The following is a 21,791-nucleotide window of genomic DNA, read 5'->3' as shown; positions in this document are numbered from 1 at the left end:
CCTTGGATCATCATCCCTGTGCAGATGGACCTGTGCTCCTGAGATCTGCCTCCGCCAAAGAGAATGGAGGACAGCTACCTCCATCCTTTGCCAGGTTCTAGGGTCAAGGGAGCTCCAGCGCCTGCCAGGATAACCAGCCAGCTTCTCCAAATGCCCCAGAGGGTTGCAGCATTCCAGCCCTTTACCACAATCTGACTGAGATTTGCGATGAGCCTTTTCCTGGGTGCCCCTTATTCTTATTGTGTCTCCAGGAATATTGAGGCTTCACTGCCCCTCCTGGGATTTTGCCCTATTTCCCTGGTGAGCACTTTTCAGTCAGGAAGACTCAGCTGTAGATTTTTAAAGTTCCTACTTGGCCAGGGCTCAGCTTTTGTGCCAAAGCTTGCCTCAGTTTGGCTTTGCTTCTGGGCCCAGTTTGCTGGGCTTGCCATGGCTCCTCTCCCCACCTCTTTTTTTTGCCTTCCTACCATGTCAGAAGTTATCACTTTTCTCTCTTTAGCATTCCAGCTGTGCTCTCTTTACATCTCAGGTTGAATTTGTAGGTGTTCAGAATGTTTTGAAAGTTCTCTAGGTAAGTTTGTGGAACCAGATGAATTGAGGACGCCTACTATTCCATCATTTTGCCTCCTCTCTTATAGGAATTATTAGTAAATACTTTTGCCAGCAATTTTATTAGAGATACGTTAAAATATAGAAATAAGTTTTTAGTAAGTAATGCAATAGTGTGAAAAAAAAATGCCTCTTATTGAACTCATGTCTCTTTCTCCTTTATTCCAGAACCTACAGATAGGTTGCCTATGCTTTTAATTGCAAATTCTGAAACAATTGAAGTTTTCTATCTTAATGGAAGTAAAATGGCAACCCTGAGCTCAGTCAATGGAAATGAAATTCATACTCTGGATTTTATTTATAATGAAGACATGATTTGTTGGATTGAATCAAGAGAATCTTCAAATCAGCTCAAATGTATCCAGATAACAAAAACAGGAAGACTAACAGATGAGTGGACAATCAATATTCTTCAATCCTTCCACAGTGAGTATTTCAACTCATATTATATATCAACTCATATTATATGTTGCCCTTTAAGGATTTCATTTATAGATCAGTTAACAGGATTCTTAGATTTTTCTAACATAGTATTTGTCATGAGAAACCTATATATGCAAACATGAATGTACTTATATAAATGTATCCACTCCCTGTTTTGAATATACAGACACATACACACATGGTTTCACTGTTTATGTAAGTAGTAAGTTACAGAGTTAATTTTAATTCTTCTTTAATGCTTATTACAGTGTCACCTAAATGAGAATTATAATTTGCCACTGAGTGATAGTTCACAATGTGATAGTGAAGGTGGAAGTTTTAAAAAGTAAGAAACAGAGTTGATAATTATAAGCTCATCAACTGTAGTGTTTGTTAAAATGCCTTAAAAACTATTAGATTTATGCTAATTGGTAACAACTACCTGTGTTTGTTGACTTTTTTCTTAGCAGATCAGAATTTTAATGTATCTTCCAAAAGAATGATTTGTGATTTTGATTTATTTTTATTTCTTATGCCAGAAATTTACAAAATAACAACTGTACTTCCTGCATATTACTGTAAATTTAAATCACATTGTTACACTGATACACATATTAGTTCTTTCTTTTAAGGGGGTGCTCGCTCTCTCAATGTCTCTTTCTCTCTCTCTCTCCCTCTGTCCTGACCTCCACCCCTTTAACATAGGAGTATAAATTTTATTTGTACTTGCCTGGGGAATCTGTATGCATGAGAATTTCAAGATGTGTCCATTTATTTTATGATTTACAGAATAAAAATTATTCTTGCCAATGCTGCTAACATAAAAATTGGTAGAAAAGTAAAGAAAAATGTGCAGTCAAGTTAAGAAGCAAAAAAAAAGTGCTGTGATAGAATAAATGTATTTTTCAGATGTGGAACGTTTGGCAGTTTGGATTCAATACTTATATTTCATTAATATTTTTGGCATACAATTAAAATTATTGACTATTAATTTTATTAAACATAAAAATAATATCATGTAATATGTAATAAGTATGATTATATTAAATGAATCAGTAGCAAAAATTATAAAAATGGAATATAAAGGTATGATTGTATATAGTTGAATGAACATAAATCAATGTTTAGCAAATCAAATCCAATGATTTAAAAATCCCCTTAACATAAATAAAACAATTGCAAAAGCTATTTACTGTGACACTGAACCAAAATACCTAGTGAAAGTGGTAGACATTGGCTATTTTCAAGGATTCTTTGGAAAATGATAATTCCTAATAAATAGTAAATAATAAGTGGTGCCGGCACAACTAGTGCCACTGTGTGATTTGAGTATCTCAGTCATTGGCTGAGCCAGCTGTTGGAAACTGTTCAAACAAAAGGTTCAGTCCCTACCATATTAATGATTACTTCAACTAATTCAAATGTATTTGTCTGTAGCAAAAGGAATGAATATTAGCAGTCAAATAGCTAAGATATTCACTAAGTTGCCAGGTAAAATTATTTTCCAGGTTTACTTAAGCAACTTTTCTACATTTAATATGCTCTATTAGTAGAAATAATTTCTTCTGTAATATGTATTTTGAAAACAACTTTTTTTTTTATTTTAGTAAATCTGGGCATGGTCAAGCAATTACACATTAAAATATGTGTAGAATATAATTTGTAACTTAGATTGCATTTGAGTTAAAAGACATTTCTTGGCAAATCTAGAAAACTAAAGATATTTTTGTTAAGTAATTCACTGAAATCCTAAATAGGACATTCATTTTGAACCATAAATAATAAATGCAATGGAAATCTTTTAATTAGAATAAATATATTTTGACAAAGGCACATTTAAGCTGTGCAATTTCAGTCACTGTAGAAAAGTGATTAAATGTGTGGAAGTAATTTAATGATGGGAGTGGGGCAGAGGTGTGAGCAGGGCTAGGTTCCTCTGTCATTGCTTGCAAACCATGCATTTCATCAACTTGTCAGAGAATAGCTGCCATTGGATATGGTGGGCCCTTCATTCACCATGACAGGTTTTGAGTTGATAATGAAGTTGGAATATTCCTTGCATGTATAATTACATAAAATCTCTCTTGTACTATATAAACAAAAATAATGAACTGCTGGGAGTATGCCTGAATACCTGTCACTATCCACTCTTCTGTAGATGCTTTTCTCTGAATTTACCTTGAGGGAAGAATTCTTTTTTTTTTTTTAATTTTTTTATTTATTTATGATAGTCACAGAGAGAGAGAGAGAGGCAGAGACACAGGCGGAGGGAGAAGCAGGCTCCATGCACCAGGAGCCTGATGTGGGATTCGATCCCGGGTCTCCAGGATCGCGCCCTGGGCCAAAGGCAGGCGCCAAACCGCTGCGCCACCCAGGGATCCCAAGAATTCTTTTTGAAAACAAAAATTATTATTTTTTAAATTGACAATGAGGAGAAAAGGAATCATTACAGGTCAAACTGACTTGCATTTAAAATTTGCATGATGATTTACTTAAGCTTAGTGCAATAATTTGTGTTTAAAATTTGTATTTTCTATCTCACCTTGTATACATACCACATTTCTGTATGCATTTCCTGTTTTGTAATAGAAAAAATTTAGCTATAGGACTCATATATAAGACAATATTGAATGGCTAAAATGAAGGCGGAGATGTGACAACTAAATCTTTTTTTTTTTTTTCCTTCTACGTTAGAAAGACAAACACTGGTACTTTCAAAGAACCTCCCAAATCTACCACAAATAATATCTCTGAGTTATTGAACGTACTAAGTGACTATATGCATTAGGAAAATCTAACTATGCCTCTTATGCTGAGGGAGAAATTGGGACAGTGAGAAACTGGGTAACAGCACACAATGAGTACTGGCTACAGGCGTGAATTGGGTCCGACTTTATTAGTCCTTGCTAAACACCCCACTGCTCCAGTGGGTCTTGACTTTTTTTTTTTTTTAGCGAGCCAAAACTAATTATGTACACTAACGTTAGGAACCATGGCTCAAAAAGACAGTCTCTAAATGGAAGAGAGGTATAAGAATCTTGGAAGGAAAGTAGACAAGGTAAGATGTGGAAAGCTATTTCATTTGAAAAGGCCCACCAGTTGATCCTGATGTATTCACTTACAAAGGCCTACCTTGAACATTGAGAATCACTCCTAAGCAACAATGTAAGAGTATGAAGAGTGATAATAATATACTCAATAAATCATATTAACCAGTGCACATTGGGGAAAATGCTAGAAATTATATTTCTTATTTAAAGATATCTGGTATTTATTATCTAGTGTTTTAGCTTGAAAGTTGTAGACTTTGGAGAAAATTTTGGAAGTGTTTGTAAGCAAAATTGTTTCTCCAACAAAGTATCCACACAAAGCACATCTGCAGCAACTCAGTATTTCCTCTGATTTTTCTTGGAAAGTGCTGTCTGTACTAGGGACACAGATAAACAAGAATTATGGGATTCAAATAGCCATGTCTAGCTATTTCCTCAGGAGAAAGCACACAGAGATGATTGAAATAGGAAGAATAGGAAGTTAATCCCTTCTTAACCAGATGATTCAGGACCAGATTTTTCTCTCCTAGATAGATAGTAGATACTTCTATTCCATTTTATGTATGATCCTTCAATATTTTGCAATATTTGTGTATGACTTTTAGGATTCTAATATGGACTTGACCAGCTTGTCCTGATCCATTCATGAACTCAGCTCTAGTCCAGCAGAATATTCCTGGACAAAAAAAAAAGAATTTCATATTCTTTCTAAACTTTGCTTCTGAATTACCCTCATTTACTGGCTTTTATCTTCCTCTCTCTCTCTCTTTTCTTTTTGGCCTGTTTCAGTGTCAGTCTTAGCTCATTTTCCATTTGAACCTCTGCCTAAATACTTTAAATGAAACCCTTGATTGGATAATTTGGGGATTTTAACACTTTATTTGTCCTTTATAAATTTTACTCCTTTCTCTTGAGTTAGCAACTCTCTAATAATCATGTTGGACAACACTGACCGAACGTTTATTTTATAGGTTAAGAAATTCTACCTATAGGGGAGGAGTTAAGATGGTAGAGGAGTAAGAGGACCCTCAGCTTGTCTGAGCCTTGAAAACAGCTAGATAGTTATCAAGTTATTCTGAACACCCAAGAAATCAGAGAACAAGTGAAAGAACAAAACTATCAAGTCTATAAGTAGAAGTATAAAAATGGCCACCTTTTGGAAGGTAGGAGGTATGGAAGTTCACTTGGGGGAGACATAGCTGTGGTTGTGGTGGTGCAGTTGGAGCTTGCTTAGGGAGGCTACCCCAAAGTAATAGAAGTGGGGGAGCACACAGTATGAACTTTTAAGTTCACTACCATGGGGGATGTGCCTGGATTAAAGGTGCTCAGGTGGCAAAAAGGGGCAGGATCCCAGAAGTTACAGAGTGGTCTGAGGATCCCCTGGGTTGCAGGAAGAACAAGTGCTATGCTGTTGCCAGGCATAGATGCTGAGAAGCCAGCAGAGAGCAGTGGGTCTTGGTGTTGGCTTTCTGCTATAAACTGCAAACCACCATGAGTGACTACTGATGCGACTGGCTGGCAATTGTGGGGAGACCCTCCCCTGAAGAATAGTGTGGGTTTACACCCCGTGTTCCTAAAATTTGGAGTTTTGCAACTCGGTCCACACCTGAGATTAAAAAGGCTCCAAGAGGAGCAGTGTGAACGTAGAGTTCTGATGGAAATCGAAGATACACAGCGATTGGTTGCTTTTCTGTGGGGGCTCACTGAATAATAGGTAATATGAACTTTCAGGTCTGAGGCTAGAGAGCAGGGTACAGCCATTTTCATCACTCATCAGTGCTAAAATCCTTCAGGGAGCAAGAATGCGCCATCTCATGGAAGCTGGAGCTTTGTACATGTCGCATCCCCCTGGGCTGTGGAGAAGCATTTCCTCTTAAACAAGTCAGCCTGAGAGTCAATGCAGTACCCCCCCACCCCCCGCAAACAAACAACTAGCTCACACCAAGGTTATTGATGATAGAGGGCTGCAAAGCTTCAGCTCTAGGGAAAACAGGATTGAACTTCCTTTTTTACTTTTATTCTTTATTTCTTTTATTTTTATTACTTTTTCATATATTTATTATATTTTCCAATTCCTTCTTTTAATGTTTATTATTAATTTTTTAAAATTTTATATCTATACTTTTCATATATATGTTTTATTTTTGTCTACTTAAATTAATTAATTAATTTTATTTTTGGATCTAGAGTTTTAACAAGAAAGCTGAAAAACACCCAGGATCTGGGGGGTTGGGAGGGGATATCTTTTTGTTTTGTTTTGTTTTTTTCTTTTTGGTTTTCTGATTTTGTGTTTTGTTTTCCTTGTTGTTTTCTTTTTATTTTTCCTTTGTTGTTTTTTTGCTTTGTTTTGTTTCTTATTTCATTTTTGTTTGTTTTTGTTTTTGCTTTTCTTGTTCTTCGTTCTCTTTCTTCTTCTCTGGGCAAAATGATAAAATGAAGGAATTCACCCCAAAAGAAAGAACACTAGATAGATCTCACAGACAGGGATTTAATTAATACAGATACAGTTAAGATGTCTGAACCAGGATATGAAACAACAATTATTAGAATACTAGCTGGGCTTGGAGAAAGCATAGAAGACACTATAGAATCCCTTACTATAGAGATAAAAGAACTAAAATCTAGTGAGGTCAAAATTAAAAATGCTATAACCAAGGTGCAAACACAAATGAAGTCCATAAAAATGAGGATAGATGAAGCAGACAAACAAATCAGTGATATAGAAGATCAAATTATGGAAAATAATGAAGCCAAAAGGAAGTAAGAAAGAAAGGTAATGGTCCACAAAGGTAGATTTGGAATACTCAGCGACTTAGTAAAACACAATAAACTTCATATCATAGGAGTCCCAGAAGATGAAGAGAGAGATAAATGGGCAGAAAATTTATTTGAAAAAACTATAGCTGAAAACTTCCCTAATCTGGAAAGATCATGGACATCAAAATCGAAGAAGCACGGAGAACTCCCATTAAGTTCAATAACAACCAGCCTTCACCAAGGCATATCATAGTCAAATTCACAAAATACATAGACAAGGAAAAAGTCCTAAATATTTAATTGTGCATTCAAATATATAAATCAATTTATAACAAACATTTTTAAAAATTGTAGAAATTCTACATATATACTTCATTACCATCATAAAAATGCAATCTGCATACTGTTTGTAATTGTCAGTTTATAGATGAGAAAAAGAAATTAACAAAATAAATATTATTTGAGGTTAATAAGAAATCTTTACCTTTTGGCATCAATAGGTACTAAGCAATGATCTTTCTTGATTATGAAATGTGCACTTTTGCCTTAACCCAAACTAGGAATTTCATAGCCTTTACTGCTTCACAAGCATCCTCCATTAGGATATGGCTGGATAAGAATGACCAGGTGTGTCTCTATTGAAATATAAGCACAATCTCAAGACAAAAAAATCCGCCTGTAGCAGTAGAAATGCTGATCCCAAACAGTGGAAGCTCATGTGAGTCTGCACTTTAGAATATGATTATGGTTGTGGAACTTTGCAGCAACATCCTAAGATCACACAGTGTCATAATGATGAAAAGATAAATCATCATAGAACCTTGTTATACTTTATTACAGGACATATGCTCAAATATTGAATTTAAAAAATATTGAATTTTTATGAACTTGAACTTTATAATTATTGGTTAAAAACCATTCTTGTTGCTTTAATTTGCCTTTTTAAAATGATTGCTAGTGAAGTGGTCCACTCTGCGTGGACTTGTCTGTTCATTCCAATCGCTATAATTCTGCTAGAGTGGCCATGATTCTCCATTACTTAAATGCGGAATCACTTGACGTAGATTCTTTTTTAGCTCAGGTTAAAATAAAACTTCATCAATCTGGCTTCTCTGCAGGCAGCTAAACTGCCCAACCTGTCCTTACTCAAATCATATGTTCTACCTAAAGATAGTACTTATACGTCCTTTAACATACTTCATTTTCTCGTTTAAATGTATGTTTGTATATGCTGCTTCTTTATCTTAGAACATAGGTTCTCCTTCCCTATAACCAAGCACCTCTTACTCATTCTTTAAGGTGTCATATTCTTTCCAAAAGTTTTCCATTTGATTTTAACAGCCCTTCTTATGTGATATGTGACCTTAGGACATCATAAAACAAGTGCCTTATATTTGAATTTTGTGTTTACCTGTTAGTTTCACCAATGAAAGATGACTCCTTTAAGTTTAAGATGGGAGGGAAGGGTGAGGACAGAATTAGAGAGAGCAAAGTTAAAGCCAACTTCCAGAGAAACTATACCAGATCACTGCCAGAGACATTTAGGAAACCAGTCTGCAGTATGGCTAAGTAAGATCTGATCTGTGTCTAGATAATAGCCTCACCTGTTAATCTTAAATATTTCTGAGGCACTGAGTCTTCTCAATGACTATTGGCTTTTATGGGCTTAACTCTGACTTCCCCAAGGTATATGCCTATAGTTTTATTTTGGGTCCTAATCTCAATGATGATAGGAGCAACTTGATCCAGACCTTTTAGAGTCTCACCATCCGGGACGCTTGGCTGGCTCAGTGGTTGAGCATCAGCCTTTGGCTCAGGGTGTGATCCTGGTCCAGGGATAGAGTCCCGCATCAGGGGGACTGCAAAGAGCCTGCTTCTCCCTCTCTCTGTCTCTCTGCCTCTCTCTCTCAGTGTGTCTCTCATGAATAAATAAATAAGTAAATAAATAATAAATAAATAAATAAATAAATAAATAAATAAATAAATAAAATCTTAAAAAGAAAAGAGTCTCACCATCCTAAGGCAATTCAGTTAAACACTATTGGAGCCAAAGCTCTTAAAGTAGAGGTCAATTAATTTTTAGTGCAGATATTAAATAGAACAACATAGTGTGAATTTTTAACCCTTTTCCTTCTTGGGTCTGATTAAATTTTTTTCTCTAGAGGGAAATTCTGTTGTCCTATATTTAGGTCCTTGAATGCATAAAATGGTGAATGTGTTTCTTATCTGAAGTATATATACTAGTTATTATCAGGGCCCCAGATGCCTTTTATGATAATAAGTGAAGGAGAGAGTCAGGATTTCTTTCTTTTTTAAAAATATTTTATTTATTTATTTATTTATTTATTTATTTATTTATTTATTTATTCATGAGAGACACAGAGAGGCAGAGACACAGGCAGAGGGAGAAGCAGACTCCCTGCAGGGAGTCCAATGTGGGACTTGATCCTAGGACCCCAGGATCATGACCTAAGCCAAAGGCAGACACTCAATCACTGAACTACCCATATGCCCAGAGAGTCAGAATTTCTTTGTATTTCTCAACCCCTGAGAAACTCTGTCAGCTACTTCAAATGTGGGGTTGTATCCTTTTCATTCTTCATCAGAGGTGATGTCTGTTAAAAAATTGATCAATTCTGGTTCTGCCATTCCATTAGAAAAAGTTCAGGAATTATTCAACTCTTAGTTGAATAGCTGAAGAAGAAATGGCTAAGACCATCATTTTCTTATAAATTTATGAGCCTTTTAAAGAAAAATTATCAAGATTTTCCTCTCTCTCTCTCTGTCTCTCTCTCACACACACACACACACGTTTGTTTCAGTTATTTAGAATTCAGATTTTTTCTTCTTTTCCTTTTTGAGGAAGAGAGAGAGAGAGAGCATAGGTGGGGGGAGAAAAAGAGGGAGAGGGACAGACTCTCCACTGAATGCAGAGCCCTATGCCAGACTTGATCCCATGACCCTGAGATCATGACCTGAGCTGAAATCAAGATTGGACGCTTAACCAATTGAGCCACCCAGGTGCCCTTAGAATCTAGACTTTTTGATTAGCGTATATTGTGGAAATATAAATCTTAACAAAAATCTTGTTTGTAATAACTTGTTTTATAGTATTCCCTATGATACATCTGTGACGAATCTAAAGCAAATCCTCTATAAGGGTATTATAGCTCTTTATTCCTGGATATGCATTTTTATTAACTCTTGTTTTAAAAGCAAATACATGTTTTGTTAAATTCTTTATACTTCTTAAAAGCTTCTCATTTTATGTTTATCATATTTATATAACTTTTTTCTGAGACGTGACTGCTGTGTGTGTGTGTGTGTGTGTGTGTGTGTGTGTGTGTGTGTGGGCTACTTAATACAGTACATTCCTGTTGAGACCTGGAATTTTAGCAAAGTGATCAGGCCATCCATATAATGCTAAATAAATAAATAAATAAATAAATAAAATAAGAGAGACAGAGAGAGTTAAAATTGGCAAAAATGTTGCCTGAGGACACATTGCCAGAGCACTTTCAGAATTCCCTTTTTGATACCATATGCTTAATGCTGTAGACAGTGATATTAAATTATGTCTTAATTTTTATATTAACATTAGATGAATTTATATTTTGAAGTAAGTACCCCATTCTGATTTACAATAAGAATGCAATCATAAAAGACTATCCTGAATGCCTAGTAAAAAGAAGAGAAGAAGGAGAAAAGAATACTCTTAGCAGTCTGTTCCATAAATTTGTCTTCATTGTTAGTTCAGTTGTCAGGCTGCAAAGGGCTAAATTAGTTTTTCTTGTCATTTGGCAACATGCTTGAAACTCACCAAAGCAAATATTAGCAATGTGCTAAGCTTCAATTTGTGGTATTTTTTCCCTATGAATTTTGTGAAATATACCTTACATGCTAGCTATGTATTTCTCTACAAAATTTGCTTGGTATTATATAAAATTTTTAAATCATAATTTTCATAGTATTTTTTTGTCTAGATTCACATGTCTGCTTGCATCATTATGGATTTTAATAATCAAAGTTGGGCTGTCTTGATGATCCCATCATGATTCCATATACTAAGTAGGCCAAAGTATTTGGCAGATTTTCCTAAGCTACCAATCTGAAACTAGAAAGTTAAAATGCCCTTTTTATAATGAATAAATAAGTCATGGACTATTTTTGAAATACATGACATCTAATTACTGAAACCTGTGCTTCTGTGTTAATAAGCTTTATCGTCATAGCAGAAAGAAGGAAATGAGGGAAAGAGAAAAAAGAGAAGGATAAAAAAAGAGAAGCTATTAGTTTCATGGCAAATAGCCCTAGTAAAATAATTTCTGACTTAGTATTTATATGATAATTTTTCACTATAAATATAATTGTTTACTTTAATTCTTTCTTTTTATTCTGCATTTCCTTAAAGGATTGTCAAGTAAAATGGGCATTTTTTTCTCCTCATATTCCTTGACAATTAAAAGTTTTTACTGTAGTAGACATCTTTACAATAGGAACTTAGCATCAAATCTAAAGACAGTGAGAAGTCGGAGCATAATTAAACAAAGTAGTAAAACTAGCATACAGCATTTCAGGTTTTGATTAAGTTTATGGTATTTATAATTTTATTTTTTTCAGGCTGTAAAATCTTGTGACTTGTACATTTATTTTAACACTGGTTAATCTTTCTATCACCACAATAATTGGGGTAAAAGGAATAGTGAGTTGATATGGTCCTAGCTCTGACACTAACTGGCTATATGACCTTAAGCAAATCATTTAAAATGAAAGAACTGGGGTGCCAGTGGGTTAAGCATCTGCCTTTGGCACAGATGATGATCCAGGGTTCTGGCACTGAGCCTCACATTAGGCTCCCTTCTCAGTGGGGAGTCTGCTTTCTCCCTCTCCCTCTGCTTGCCACACCCCCCTGGTTTGTCACTCTCTCTCTCTGATTAAATAACATATCATAACATAACATAACATAACATAACATAACATAACATAACATAACATAACATAAAACATAACATAACATAACATAACTTATTCACATAACTGCTAAGATCCCACCCAGATTTAACCATATTTCCCCTTCTATTACTTTGTGTTTGTTTTTCTTATAATTTGAGATATTTCTGGGCATGTGTGTTTGTGTGGCCATGTGTGAAAGAAGAGGAATATTTGTTTCTTTTCTTTTTATCCCTTTCTTATTTTTCTGTCCCTTAAACATTTACAATAGTTATACTTCAACCCTTTTTTAGGGACACTTGGGTGGCTCAGTGATTGAGCATTTGCCTTTGGCTCAGGTCATGATCCTGGGTTCCTAGGATCGAGTCCTACATCGTGGGTCCTTGCAGGGAGCCTGCTTCTCCCTCTGCCTTTGTCTCTGCCTCCCTCTCTATGTCTCTTGTAAATAGATAAATAAAATCTTAAAAAAATGATTTTTCAGTACAAGTTCCTAAAATATGTTCCTTGTGAAACCAGTTCTATAAGACATTTTTGTAAAATTAATTTTGTAGTCAAGAAAATTTAGGAAATTCTGCATGCTATGGAAACTTACGGGATTTTATATGTACATAACATGTTAAATATTATTCAAAATCCTTCAGTAAAGTACTTGTTTGACTTTGTGTAGCCCAGAATTTTCCTTATTTATTGAGACTGAACGCTTGATTATTTTTGTGGATGTGTCTGTATGTTTCTCTGGAAACTTGTTTGTAAGGAGGTGATATGAGTGTGTGTGTGTGTGTGTGTGTGTGTATGTATATATATATGTATATATATATAATATATACTATAATCAGGTATATATATATATATATATATATATATACACACACCTAATATGTATTAACATCCATTATATACTATAATCAGGTATATAATATATATATATATATATATACACATAAATATATATACCTAATATGTATTAACATCCAAAATAGCTAGGGTTTTATGTTATCCACTTTGAGAAATACTGTTTTAAAGGCCTTAGGGAGAATCATTCAGATTGACTCTCTCATTACTTTTTTATATATTTACTGTCTGTGGTTAAACCTATATAAGCTATTTGTGTAAGAATATATAGAGACTTACTGTAATCACAGTTTTCTAGCTATTTCTTCCTAATGGCCCAACTCCTTTTACTCTATACACAAAGGATAAAGGATCCACATACAAAATACTCTGAGATTATGATAACAACATCAGAGTCTGTTTCAGAATTAGAGCTGACAGGAATTAGACATGGAATACAGATTTGTACATATGTGAAATTCATTCCAGGAAAAGGCCTAGCCTAAAAGATGATTTGTGGTTGAGGATGGTGGCAAAGAATATATTTTGGAACTAACTTTAAAATATAGACAATGCCTGTAACTTCCAATTTAATTTTAACATTTTTTCCAGAGTTAGATAAGAGAATGAGGACAAAATCTTTTGATGATAGAAAAAAGCAGTGTCAGTCAGAGAAAGACAAATACCATATGATTTCACTCATATGTGGAATTTAAGAAACAAAACAGATGAACATAGAGGGAGGGAAGGAAAAACAGGATAAAAACAGAGAGGGAGAGGGAGAAAAAGTATGAGACTCTTAACTATAGGAAACAAACTGAGGGTTGCTGGAGGGGAGGTGGGTGGGAGATGATGGGCTAATGGGTGATGTGGGCTAATGGGTGATGTGCATTAAGGAGGGCATTCGATGCAATGAGCACTGGATGTTATATGCAACTGATGAATCACTAAATTCTACCTCTGAAATTAATAATACACTATATGTTAATAAAATTAAATTTTTAAAAACGTAATGTCAAATGAAGACATGATAATATAGATGGTGAAAGATTTTTTACAAAATTTGTGAAATACAGGTCTAGATTCAAAAAAATAAATGGTGTGTAGGAGGCACATTCATAGGTGTTCTGGTTGTCAAAAAGGTACCATTCTATAGTGTAGTCCTGATAATTTTCTAAGTATCTTATAAAACTTAAAAGACCTCAACTCCATTATATGGAATTTCCTTTGCTTGGATTTTGAGCTTAACAAATAACTTTCAGGTTTGGTTTCTCACATACCATAAATTCCTCTAGGGAGGATTTTGTTAGGAGGGTGCCCCTTAGTAATTGTGTCACTGGAGCATCCTATCAGTAGTTGTAAATTAACAAATTGACATTCTGGTTGATCACTTAGTCTCCTGAGTGTCTGGTAAGCATGAAATAATTCCCCAAAGCCTGCTAATCCTTTGGTGAACAACTCAAACAGTGTTTCTGAAATTGCAAATCTAATGATTAAATGTAGACCTAAGATATTTTGTAAATCGTTATCATCTTAATAACAATATTTACTTGATAAAGTCATATAAGTTTTCTAAGCAACTTTTGTCATTTTAGTGTGAGGATTAATCCATAGCATTTTAATCACTCGTTTTAAGGTAATGCTAAAGAAGATGTGTCTATCTCTATATATTGTTATTATCCTGTTTAGTTTCACTGAAAAATAAGTAGTTATACTGTATTTCCAAAACTAAATGATAAGGAAGTCCTATGTACTACTATTCAACAATGAGACTAATTTCCCAATAAATTCACATAAAAAATAACAGAACCCAAAATTGTGCTAGAGTGTTGTTAATCCTGAAACTTTACAAAAAAGGACAATAATCCTATAGCCGAAGAAGTTTCTATTTAATTTTTGTTGTTGTTGTGAGATATTATTTTGTTTACTAAAAACAATGACAGCAATAATAGAAACAAAAACCTTTATTGTCTTGTGGCTTGGTGGAACTCTTCAGCTTATCTGAATTGGTAAGAACAATTTATTATCCATATGAAATGCCTCACCTGGCCTTAAGACTTGGTTGGTCATTTGTGTTGTTTAAAAAATATAGTTTGGATGGGTGAGAGGTAGATGAAATAAAAATTATTAGAAAGTGTCTGATTTCTCCTTTATAGAAGACTTTCTATGTCTGTTATTCGAAATAATTTTTGATACATCAGTCCAGGTTTCGTGCAGAGAACAGATATCTCACGGTTTGAATAAGGAAGGGCTTTAATTCAGAATGCTCTCAAAATGATGGGAAGAGATAAAGGAGATAATTCTAGACTGTGCCTTTGGAAATGACATCCAGATAACACAAAACTTTAAGTACTACTGTGATTCTCTTCACCAGAACTATGATGGAAATAAGAACCCACTACTATTGCTACCACTGCATTGTCAGTTGTCTTGGAAACCCTGGAAACTGGGGACTGGATGTCCTCAGCTACAATCAGGAAGCGAGAATGCTTATGATGACCCTGAGACCACTACTGCTGCATCCATGCTGCTTCCCATGAGGAAGCTGGATGATGGACACTGAGGACTACACCAAGCAAATGTCTTATTTACAATTGTCCTTGTCAGTTGAAAAGGTTAGAATTGGCAGGAAAGTGGCCTCCAACTTTTTCTTTCAAATTCGAGTGTCTGTCATATTGCTTCTAAAAGCTTGAGTTTTTGTGGATAAGATAGTTTAAGGCTTTTCAATCTCTTCAAATGGACAAAAAACAGAATGAGATTGATAGACACAATCCAGGGTATCCAGCATAGATTTTTTTTTTTTTTGGTGTCTTTTATTTAAAATAGTTCATACCAATTCTTTTTTAGTTGAAGTTGTTTTTTTTTTAAGGTTTAATTTATTTATTCATGAGAGACACAGAGAAGAGGAAAAGACATAGGGAGAGGGAGAAGCAGGCTCCATGCAGGGAGCCCAATGTGGGACTCAATGCTGGGACTCCAGGATCACTCCTTGAACGTGAAGGGAGATGTTCAACCGCTGAGCCACCCAGGTGTCCCAGTTGAAGTTATTTTTTTGCTGTTATCATAGTTACTTACAACTGCAGTAAAACCAGTATAGGAGCTGATTAATACTATGTTTTGTTCTACTCCTTTGAGAATTACCATTATTTATTCACAGTATGTCACAGTGTACTTTCCGCAATTTCCTATCTTTCCTTGGAATCATCAATTTATTTAAAGGAAAGACTCCCATATTTTCTCCAAAGTGCCCCATTATGTCTATTCTATTATTTGTCTCCTCTCAACTGATTTCAGGAGCTCATCAAGTATTTCATCTTCCTTCATGGACATCAATAAAAAAGGGGAGGGAGTTATGTCTGTCAGGAAGAAAGATGGCAACATTGACTTCTACTGACATACACTATAAAGGTTTTGAAAATAAACAGTCTTTTTATGTTTACTTTTGTTATCACAAAGAGAGATATTTAATTATCTCTGAAGTTCTGAAGAGGAACAACTTTCAGTTAGATTTTTAAGAGATTTAAAAATGAAATAAAGGTTTCCTTTAGGGATCCCTGGGTGGCGCAGCGGTTTGGCGCCTGCCTTTGGCCCAGGGCGCGATCCTGGAGACCCTGGATCGAATCCCACGTCGGGCTCCCGGTGCATGAGCCTGCTTCTCCCTCTGCCTGTGTCTCTGCCTCTCTCTCTCTCTCTGTGTGACTATCACAAATAAATAAAAATTAAAAAAAAAAAAGGTTTCCTTTAAACTCTTCTCTGTATCAGATGCAAGTTTTACTCTCTCTTATAATTTTGACCATTTGATTTGTTAGAAGAATAGAACTGACTAAATTAGGATTATCATGGGTATATCCACAAAAATTTAGAATTTGAAGGAATGCATTATGATTGTGATTACTCACACAAAAGGCCACTGAGAATTACTGCAGGTACTCAGATAATTTGTGCAAAAAGATGTTTGTTCCTAAACTACAGATAATTGAGGCAAAATGCTTCTAATGTGTGCATTATGCAAATAATCATCTCAATGTTCCATCTCATTCTATGTTAAGCCTGAGCTTTTATTTTGGGACTCTCAATTAATGTTGTCCATTCCATTTCCATAAGATGAGATACACAAAAAAATTACATGAAGAATCAAGGATTATTTTGATAAACACAGGCTCTATTTTCCAACTTTTTCCCTTTTGAATTGTGAAGGCTTATCTTGAACATATCCAGTTCAGTTCCAGATCACCACAGTAGAGTGAATATCACAATAAAGCAAGTCAATTTTTTTTTTGGTTTCCCAGTGAATATAAATGAAATTTTATACTATACTATAGTCTATTAATTGTGCAATTAGGATTATGTCTTAAAATATAATGTACATATCTTACTTAAAGTATACTTCATTGCTTAGGCACCTGGATGGTACAGTTTGTTAAGCCTCTGACTCTTGGTTTCAGCTCCGTCATGATCTCAGGGTTGTGAGATCAAGCCCTGCCTGCTTCTGGCTCTGCTATCAGTGTTAAGTCAGCCTGAGATTCTCTCTTCCTATCCCTTGGCCCCTCCTACTTGTGCTCTCACTCTCTCTCTAAAAATAAATAAATAAATCTTAATACACCCCCCCCACACACACACACACTTTTTCACCAAATAATGCTACCTAACACCTGAGCTTTCAGTGAGTCATTGCTTTTTCTGGCAGAGGGACTTGCTTCAATAACGATGATTGGTGACTGATAAAGGTGGCAGTTGCTGAACACTGAGGTGGCCATTTTTTAAATGATGCAGTGATGAAGCTTGCCACATCAATGGACTCTTCCTTTTACCAACAACCTCTCTGTGGCACGCGATGCTGGTTGATAGCATTTTTGTGCCCTGCAGAACTTCTTGGAAAATTGGAGTCAATCCCCTCAAGCCCTGCTGCTGCCATATCACCTAAGTTTATGTAATATTCTAGATACACTGTTGACATTTCACCATTCTTTGCAGCATCTTCCCCAGGACTAGGTTTCATCTCAAGAAACTACTTCCTGTGTAACTCTTTTTCTAATTCAAGGTTTATGTACATTCCCAGAAGAGCTCTTGGGTGAGCAGGTGCATTGTCAATGAGTTGTAATATTTTAAAAGAAATCTTCTCTTCTTTTTTTTTTCTTTTTCCTTTTTTTTCCTTTTCTTTCTTTTCTTTTTTTCTTTTTTTCTTTTTCTTTTTTTTTTACAATAGGTCTCCACAGTGTTCTTAAATTATTCAGTAAGCCCCGTTGTAAACAGATGGGTACTGTCATCTAAGCTTTGTTGTTCTTTTTATAGAGCACAGGCAGAGTGTGTAATGTAATTCTGAGGGCCCTGGGAATTTTTGAATGGTAAATGAGTATTGGATTTAACTGAAAGTCACCAGCCGCATTAGCCCAACATGAAATCCGGCTATCTCTTAAATCTTTGAAGCCAGGCATTGACTTCTCCTCTCTAGCTATGATAGTACTAGATGGCATCTTCTTCCAATAGAAGCCTGTTTTGTCTACATTGAAGATCTGTTGTTTTCTGTTGCTACCTCCATTAATAATATTAACTAGATCGGAATTACTTGCTACAGCTTCAATATCAGCACTTGGTCTATTATCTTGCACTTTGCAGCTTCCTTATCTCTCAGTCTTCATAAAATTAAAGAGAGTTAGGTTCTTGTTCTGGCTTAGGCTTTAGTTTAAGGGAATGTCATAGGTGGCTTGATCTTTCATCCAGACTATAACTTTCTCTGTATCAGCAGAGGTGGTTTCACTTTCTTATCATTCATGTCTTCACTAGAGTAGCACTTTTTATTTCTGTCAAGAGCTTTTCCATTTACAACTCAGCTAACTGGTGCAAGAATCCCAGCTTCCAGCCAGTCTTGGCCTTTGACATGCCTTCCTCACTAAGGTTAATCATTTCTAGTTTTCTATTTAAAGTGAGAGACATGTGACGTCTTCCTTTCACTTGAACTCTTAGAAGCCATTGTAGTGTTTTTATTGAACTAATTTAAATATTGCTATGTCTCAGGGAATAGGAAGACCTGAGGGGGAGAGAGAGAGAAAGAGAGAGAGAGAGAGAGAGAGAGAGAGATGGTGGGCTGGTGTAGCACTCAGAGCATTCACAACATTTATTAATTAAATTCACTGTCTTATATGGATGTAATATATGGTTCCCCGAATCTATGACAATAGGACATTAAGTATCACTGATTACAAATCACCATTACAAATATAATAGTGAAAAACCTCAAAATACTGGAAGAATTACTAAATGTGAGACAGAGAAATGAAGTGAGAAAATGCACTTGGAAAACTGTCATCTAGAAACTTTCTTGACATAAGGTTGCCTATAAACTTCATTTTATAAAAAAATGAAACATATTCAAAGTACAATAAAGCAAAGTACAATAAGATAAGGTATCCCTATAAATTGAAAACCTTCTGGAAAGTATTTATTAATCTGAATGGCATTTAAAACATTTGTGATTCATGGGAAGAGGTCAAAATGTCAACACTCACAAAGTTTGGAAGTAGTTGATTCCAATGCTCATGGATGACTTTAAGGGCTTCAATGTACCAATGGAGGAAGTAACTGCAGATGTGGTGGAAACATCAAGAGAACTAAAATTAGAGTGGAGCCTAAGGATGTGACTGAATTGCTGCATTATTATTATAAAACTTGAATGGATGAAGGGTTACACAGGAAGTGGTTTCTTGATATGGAACCTAGTCCTGGGGAAGATGCTGCAAAGATTGGTAAAATGTCAACAGCATATCTAGAATATTACATAAACTTAGGTGATATGGCAGCAGCAGGGCTTGAGGGGATTGACTCCAATTTTCCAAGAAGTTCTGCAGGGCACAAAATGCTATCAACTAGCATCGCATGCCACAGAGAGGTTGTTGGTAAAAGGAAGAGTCCATTGATGTGGCAAGCTTCATCACTGCATCATTTAAAAAATGGCCACCTAAGTGTTCAGCAACTGCCACCTTTATCAGTCACCAATCATCGTTATTGAAGCAAGTCCCTCTGCCAGAAAAAGCAATGACTCACTGAAAGCTCAGGTGTTAGGTAGCATTATTTGGTGAAAAAGTGTATTTTAATTAAGGTATGTACATTATTTTTTTTTAAACATCATGCTATTGCACACTAAATAGACTACAGTATAGTGTAAAAATAACAATTATATGCACTGGGAAACCAATATATATAAATATATATTGGTTTATTACATATATATATTGGTTTATTATTTGGTATATATAATATATATAAATAATATATATCTTGCAATACTTGCTTTGCTGTGGTGGTCTGGAACTGAACTCACAATATATCCAAGGTATGCCTGTAGTTCATATTGAATGTAGCATTTGATTTATTTCTAAGCATCATTATATAAAGTTTAAAAGCATTGAAAGATTATTATAGCCAGATTTTCAAAAAATACATAATTTTCTAGGGTTTCTTTTTTTAAAGATATTATTTATTTATTCATGAGAGACACACACAGAGAGAGAGAGAAGCAGAGACACAGGCAGAGGGAGAAGCAGGCTCCATGTAGGGAGCCTGATGTGGGACTCGATCCCAGGTCTCCAGGATCAGGCCCTGGGCTGAAGGCAGCACTAAACCGCTGAGCCACTCGGGCTGCCCTTTCTTAGGGTTTCTGATGGATTTAAATGGCAAACATTACTTGAAGACTAATATTATTGATATTTTGGCTTAAAGATCAAGTGGTATTAGCATATGAGAACCAAAATTTTAAAAATTGATGTTGTCTAACCCCAAATTAAACCTAGGATGAGCATTGAACTATTAGGTAATGTATATGCTTTATATGTGCCTATTTATTTATTTATTTATTTATTAAATTTTTTCAACAAATATATATTTTCAGAATTTATTGTTAGCAATCAATTTATGTGCTTATAATTACATTTTGAATGGAATATTTCACGTTTTGAATGCTAGGAACTGAATGTTTGTGTATCCCCAAATTCATATGTTGAAGCCCTAGTCCCAGTGTGGCAGTATCTAGGTGTAAGGTCTTCGAGAGGTAATTAAATTCAGATGAAGTTAAGAGATTCTCTTGATGGGGTTGATACCTTTATAGAAAAGGCGGTGACCACAGATCTCTCTCTCTTCCATGTGGGAACACAGAAAGAAGATGGTATCTAAACCTGAAAGAGAGCTTACTCTAGATACAGAATCAGTTGGCACTTTGATTTTGGACTCCCACAATCAAGAACTGTGGGAAATAAATATGTGTTATTTAAGATATCCAGTCTATGATATTTTGTCATAGCCACTCAAACTAAGACATTCTCTTTTCTTCATTCTAAAAATGGAAGTACATTTACTTCTTAGTATATCCCTCTGGAGTGTCATAGTTCAAATCCCCAGAAAAACAGACAAACAGAAACAAACAAATACTCTTTCTCCATGTTTATGGGTCTCAGGCGAACTTTAGATGTCTGAGGTGGAGGACTGTAAATTTGTCATTGCAGAGATTGACTAAATCCGGATTTCTCCTATGTTACTCTTTAATTCAGAAATCCTCTCACACCTTCAGGATGCTTCAGCGTAAATCCTAGAAATAATCTCCACCCATTTCAAATAAATTAAACTGATCACTTGTGATTGTTTTTGACTCCTGGGCTTAACTTTTAAATTTTTTAATTAAATAAATAAAGACAGTCCAAAGGTATTTATTATTTTTTATTATGTACATGTCTCCGAAGAACTCATGCCATTTCATTACCGTCATGTAATTAATCCTAACAGTAGAGTAAATTTAATCTAAAATGTTTGCTAATAGTGAGGAAGCATCTTACAAATATTTGGTCTTTGAGTTTCTCACTTGAACTTTTTTTTATCAGACCCAATGCAACCAATAGCATCATTCCAACTGAAAGTCTATTTACAGAATCAGTCCACTGGAAATACATCAGTACATTTTCTTCTCTAATTGCACATTGGAAATAATGACTCAGGAAGACACATCATTTTTTACTTATTTTGTTCCAGATTGAATAGATTAAGGAATATGACAAATGTGAATAAAAAACAACAATAATATTGTAAAATGATAATATATATAAGATGATATATAATTGCATTATGCATACAATAAATACATAGTAGTAATCATCATTTAATCAAATGCTTGTGTTTTATGGATGT

General features: G+C 35.0%; 1 protein-coding gene across 1 annotated transcript in view; it reads left to right on the top strand.

The window, feature by feature from the left end:
* Nucleotides 1-21,791, top strand: part of LRP1B (LDL receptor related protein 1B) — a 1,815,754-nt gene that overhangs the window by 866,997 nt on the left and 926,966 nt on the right. The window contains exon 6 of the mRNA XM_041739937.1: nucleotides 778-1,035. Coding sequence (XP_041595871.1) covers nucleotides 778-1,035 — 258 coding nt within the window. The remainder of the gene's footprint in view (nucleotides 1-777; nucleotides 1,036-21,791) is intronic.

Source organism: Vulpes lagopus, chromosome 24 (genome assembly GCF_018345385.1).
Source record: "Vulpes lagopus strain Blue_001 chromosome 24, ASM1834538v1, whole genome shotgun sequence".
In the NCBI taxonomy this organism is placed as follows: Eukaryota; Metazoa; Chordata; class Mammalia; order Carnivora; family Canidae; genus Vulpes; species Vulpes lagopus.
This window is presented reverse-complemented; position numbering and strand designations above follow the sequence as displayed.